Genomic DNA, 6,000 nt, shown 5'->3' on the forward strand with positions numbered 1-6,000 from the left:
TTAGGAGAGAACCTCAATTTTCAACATTTTTAAATTACACTCAAAATTTTCAAAAATTTCACAATCACACTAACGTCCAAAAAAGTCATAAAATGTAAATGCATGTAAGTGTTAAAATCAACACCTTTTATTTATTTCCTTTATTTATTATTTGCATTTATTTATTTGTATACATTCTAAAGTTTTGTTTCCTTCCTTTATTTTTTCTTTCTCTAGTTCAACTTCATTTGTTATTGAGAAAATTCCACTCTTCTTTTCTGTGAAATGTTAAAATAATACTCTTCTCTTCTCTATTTTATAAATGTACATTCTTCTCTTTTTTAATTTTTAAAAAACCTCCTCTATAATTCATTTTAAATTTTTTGTGTTAATTAATGTTAATTTTATCTATTTTTTAAGAAAAAAATACGCATTAGCAAAAATTTTATTTTTTATTATTAAATTTACTTACCAAAATACCCTTTAATAAATTATTCTTTTATTGATTAAATTATATTTTTAAAAAATTTAATAATTATATTATTTTTTCTAAAATATCCTTTAATAATTTTTTAATTATTAAATTATAATTTTACCAAAATTTTTGTTAACAATTTTTTTATATTTTACTATTAATTTTTTGATATCTATATATATTATTTTAACATTAAATAAAAAATTTTAGTAAAATTATTTTTCAATATCAATATATATTAATTGTTATACATATTAATAGTAGTAAGATTTTTTATTTAATGTTAAAATAATATATATTGATATCAAAAAATTAATAATAAAATATAAAAATAATTGTTAACAAAAATTTTAGTAAAATCATAATTTAATAATTAAAAATTTATTGAAGGGTAGGTATTTTAGAAAAAAATAATTTAATTATTAATTTTTTAAAAAATATTTTGGTAAAAATACAATTTAATCAATAAAAAATTATTAAAGGGTATTTTGGTAAGCAAAATTTAATGATAAAAAACAAAATTTTAGCTAATGAGTATTTTTTCAAAAAATAATTTATTTTTTCTTAAAAAATGAATAAAGTTAATATTAGTTAACACAAAAAATTTAAAATAGATTAAAGACGATGTTTTTTAAAAGTTAAAAATGAGGGGAATATATATTTATAAAATAGAAAGAAATTGAGTGTCATCTTAGTATCTCGCAAAGGAGGGGAATGAAATTTTCTCTTTGTTATTTAAAGTAAATTTCTTTTAAAGTTATTAAGTATATTCATTTTAATAAATTTTTTTAAGTTACATTCAAAGTATTTTATTTACCAATTTGTTTTACGAAAATATTTGGTAACCAAAGAAAATCAGCCAAAAACATCCATAACTTACTTTATTTAGTATTCATTAATTATTGCGATAATTAATTAATGCTAAATAAGACAAATTTTAGCTTTTTTTTTTTTTGTTTACCTAACATTTTATACGAGGATATCCATGACTAAGAACCAATTTTAATACTAAATCAATCAATTTTGGATTGAGTTTTTTTTTTTTTTTTTTTGAGTAGTATCTGCTTTTCAAATTAAAATTTTGATACAAATTTAATCGACAACTGTATCAAACAAAATCAGGCAAAACAAACTGAGAAAATTTAAGAGATTTAAAATAAGAAATCTTTAATCTTTATTGGGTGTGAAATACATATTTCACATACTGTTATTTTATATTATATTATATTACATAGAGAGAGAGCAAATGATACCAAAATGAAATGAATTAACTATTTAGGAGAAATATATGAACCAACTCCAAATCAACTAAGAATGGAACAATTTAATTAATTATAAATATAGTAATTATTTTTATTTATTTATAATTTAAAATATTGATTATTAAATATTTTACCATATTCAAATTAGGAGGAGATACGTTCAGTATCATTGCAACGTGAATCACAGAAACTGATTCAATTAGTTTCCATCTCTTCACCCTCCTTCTCTCTCCAAATACCTAAAATATGATAAATAAATAAAAAATAGATACAGAATCATCCAATTTACAAAGAAAAAAATATCCTAATACCCTAGCATAAGCACTATCTACGTAGAGATTTTGAATTCAACTTTGTTGATTTTTTACTGAAACCATTTTGTTCCCTAGCATTATTGAACTACTTAACTTTATCATTGATCAGTTATGAGGTTTCTATAACATAAATTGTTCGTAGGTTGAACCTTGAACGAGTTGTACTTGCAGCGGTGTTTTGCTCCCGCCATTCCTGCCTCACATCTTCCGTACAGAAAATACTTCTAAAACACTTTCTAAAACAATGTTTGCTATATTCTTGTTCTATTTTTTTGTATAAATTTTTTAATATATTTTTTATACTATAAAGATTTTTTAAAATTTTTTATACAATTATTTCTAATTAAAAATAGTAAAATATTCACAAATTAGTGTATATATATAAATATATCATTATTCTAAAATAAATTATGAACAATATATAATACAATAAAAAAAATATTATATACATCTTTGTTATATATTTTTCATTTTTTCATTTTTAGTATTAATAGTATATATATATATATATCAATGCAAAGTTAAACACACATACATATAATTTGTTTTTTTCCTACTTACTCTCTCGTGTATTAAGTGTGACAGTTAGAGTCTTAGAGATAAAGGCCAAAAAGTTGTTTAAAAAAAAATAGATGGTTTAATCTATATATAGAGAGATGACACTAATTAGTAGGATAAAGATATGTTATTATCTTACATTACTTGCACTTATTTTCTTGTGTCCTTTGTCCATGGTCCTCTTCTCTTTGATTGTCCATGGCTTCCAACACCTTCTCCCCTAGACGAAAACATCGCAACTCAGCACTCACCTCCGCCTTGCACCGCGGCATCGTTCTCAGCAATAATAATAAACACTACTCCTCCGGCTACACTTCCTCCGTGAATTTCGGACGACGTTTCCCAAACACCGATATCACGGCTAGGAAGCTCGCTGCTGCGTTGTGGCAGTTGCGCTTCATGGATGTATCCAATCACGCCGTTGCTTCCTCCATTCCTGAGGTATATTAAATTTTCTAATAATTTTTAACTATTAATTTTGGTGGAAATTCAGGTGTAGTCTATTTTACGTGAAGTTGATAATTCATAATCGTTAGATATCTAATGACTCTCAGCTATTAACTCTACGTGAAGTCGACTGCATCTGAATTTTTACTATTAATTTTACATGAAACAACTCAAAGTCAGGTTTCACCTAATAACTTTGACTTCACTTCACTGGCGATGTATGTATAGCAAGCATGGAAAGAATTGTGTGTAAATAACCGCCGACAATATAGTAGTGTCAGTGAAAAGTGAAAACAAAACTATGGCCAGCTTGTTCTTTAACATTTTGGTTGAATCATCATGATTTATTGGCCACCACATAATCTATATTATTATTTGCTCATTGTGTCATGATTGTTTTGGTTTCAGCTAAGCAGCAATAAAGGAAGTGCCACAAAAGATTCTCTAGAAAAGAAGCCAATAACTGTCTTACGTTCAAGAAATGGACTTATACGTGAAGTACGAACAAAGTTGTCTATTCTCTCTTGTCACTGTCATTTTCCAAAGTCGTTTGATTCTATTCCTAACCGTTTGTTATTCTCAGCTCTTATCCCCTATGCAACAACAGGAAGCAACATTAGTAGGTGATTCCGACTCAATTGTTACCATGCTAGTAGAAGAACTGCATCGAGCTCAAAGGTCCATCGTTAAGCTTAAAGCTGCACAAAAATCGTCAGAGAAAAGAGTTGAACGATATCTGGAGAATATCCAAGAGGAACGACAGAAGATTCGAGCAGCGGTGGATGACTTGAAGGAGAAGTTAAGCAGGGAAAGAAGGAGGGGGATGAGGATGGAGTCGCTAAATGAGAAACTGACACAAAAACTTGGTGAAGCCAGGTTATGTTGGAAGCAATTCATGGCGAGATATGAAGAAGAAAAGAAAGAAAGAAAAGAAGAGAGGGCTAAGCTTGAAGAAAGATATAATGAGATGGTCCATCTGTTCTTGGAATCAAGAGGCGCCAATTCTGTTGAACTCAGCAAATTAGATAAAGCAAATAGTCCCTCTAGTGATCATGAAAAGAGAGACGGTAGGTTGAAGATGAATCCACATGTAACACGTGAGATAAAAGGATGCATAGAATGGCCTACAGGAATTCCTAAACCCACTTGCAAGCCTATACCTTTGGAACAAAGAGTTAGAACTCAGAAATCCCAGATACAAAACATACTTAGGTCAAAGTCTTAACCCACTTAGTATTGATATTTAAAAATATAAAATAAGATATCTTGTTAAATTATTTAACTAAAGAATTTGAATTGATGACAAAATAATAGTAAAACAAATAAATTTTAATATCCTTTGATATTTTTTTTAATTAATTATATTGTGATTTTGTTTGTTACATAATATATTTTTAAGGGAGTTACTTAGATAAAATTATTAAAATATCTTTTTTTTAAAATATTTTTTAGTAATTAAAATTTAATACGTATAATCGATTAAATCGTATTATTTTTGTTAAAATTAGGCCAGACATATTAATTTGATCGAAAAATGGTAAATTAAATCTTGAACTGATTTAAATTAATATTATCTTTTATAGAAAATAACTAAAATACTCTTATTATATATATTAATTTTGAGAATCCTAAATTCTAGTCCTTACTTTAATTTTCTAGTATCATAGGTTAGAATTTAGAATTTTCAATATATATATATATATATAATAGGAGTATTTTAATTATTTTATATAATAAGGGTATTGTAATCATTTTTTATAAAAATAATATTAATTTAGATCAGTTCAAGATTTGATTCATTATTTTTTCAATTAAATTAATTTATTTGGCCTAATTTTGACAAAAATAACATGATTTAATCGATTATATGTATTAAATTTTAATTACTAAAAAATATATTTAAAAAAAGACGTTTTAGACTTCTTTATCTGATGGACTCCCTATTTTCAAACATAATAAAAAATTAACTCAATTTAAATTATCTTATTTAACAATTTATTAATTATCATTATAAATAATTGTATACTTTTAGATATAATAAATATATAATTATAAATATTATATATAAAATTATAAATATTATATTATATAAGATAATTTTAAATATTTTTTTCCTCGCATTATCGATTTATAAATAATGTTACACCTTCTCGGTAATGTTCTTACCTTTGAATTGGTTGAGTAGTGTATAAAAATAAATATTCTTTTTCAACGGATGTAATTTTAATTGCATAAGATTAAGCTTAATTAATCACGGAAGTTAGAAAACTGGTCCCCAAAACCTTGGCGCGTTGTTAATTAATATAATACTAATAATAATTATTGATTAGATTTAAATAATTTGTATCTTAAGAATATATTTTAAAAATACGATAATATATTTTTTAAAATATTTTTGATATATTTAATGTATTAAAATATAAAAAAAAATGTTATAATTTTTATAAAATATTTATTTTTATGATATCTTCAATATATGTATTCAGAGTACGAGTTAACAAAATCTTTATTAATTAAGCAAGGGACTTAATTAATGATTTGACTGTGACACCGACCCCATTAACCCATATTCTGGCTAAGAATGTTGGTATGTAAATCGCCGTTTCTCTATGGTCGGTTGTTTAATTAGTATCACTGCAAGGACATGTGATTATTGTCGATGATGCATCTTTAAAATGTTAACATCTTTTGAAGGTAGGAGACATGTCTCTCTCAGCCTAAGAATCAAATCATTTCGTTTGGGTATCATCATGCGTGTGTGCTACACTACATTTCATGTGTGCCATGAAACTTAATACTAGAAAATATTTTAATTTATTTTTAACTTGTACATTTTAAGTTATGTCCTATCCTATTCATTATAAAAAAAGAAGACATCTGATAGCAAAAACGTACCTAGATTTATGAATATAATTAATAGATTTTAATTCTTAATCTTAAACATAATTTTTTATCATTATCCTAA

At 25.0% G+C, this 6,000-nt stretch overlaps 1 protein-coding gene across 1 annotated transcript; it reads left to right on the forward strand.

Moving 5' to 3' along the window:
* The first annotated feature begins 2,561 nt into the window (after positions 1-2,561).
* Positions 2,562-4,394, forward strand: LOC112740238 (uncharacterized). The gene is made up of 3 exons (XM_072216068.1): positions 2,562-3,029; positions 3,444-3,533; positions 3,619-4,394. The coding sequence occupies exons 1-3, from the start codon at positions 2,787-2,789 to the stop codon at positions 4,258-4,260; spliced, it is 975 nt and encodes a 324-aa protein (XP_072072169.1). The 5' UTR covers positions 2,562-2,786; the 3' UTR covers positions 4,261-4,394.
* Positions 4,395-6,000: the final 1,606 nt, after the last annotated feature.

This window comes from Arachis hypogaea, chromosome 14 (genome assembly GCF_003086295.3).
Source record: "Arachis hypogaea cultivar Tifrunner chromosome 14, arahy.Tifrunner.gnm2.J5K5, whole genome shotgun sequence".
Taxonomy (NCBI): Eukaryota; Viridiplantae; Streptophyta; class Magnoliopsida; order Fabales; family Fabaceae; genus Arachis; species Arachis hypogaea.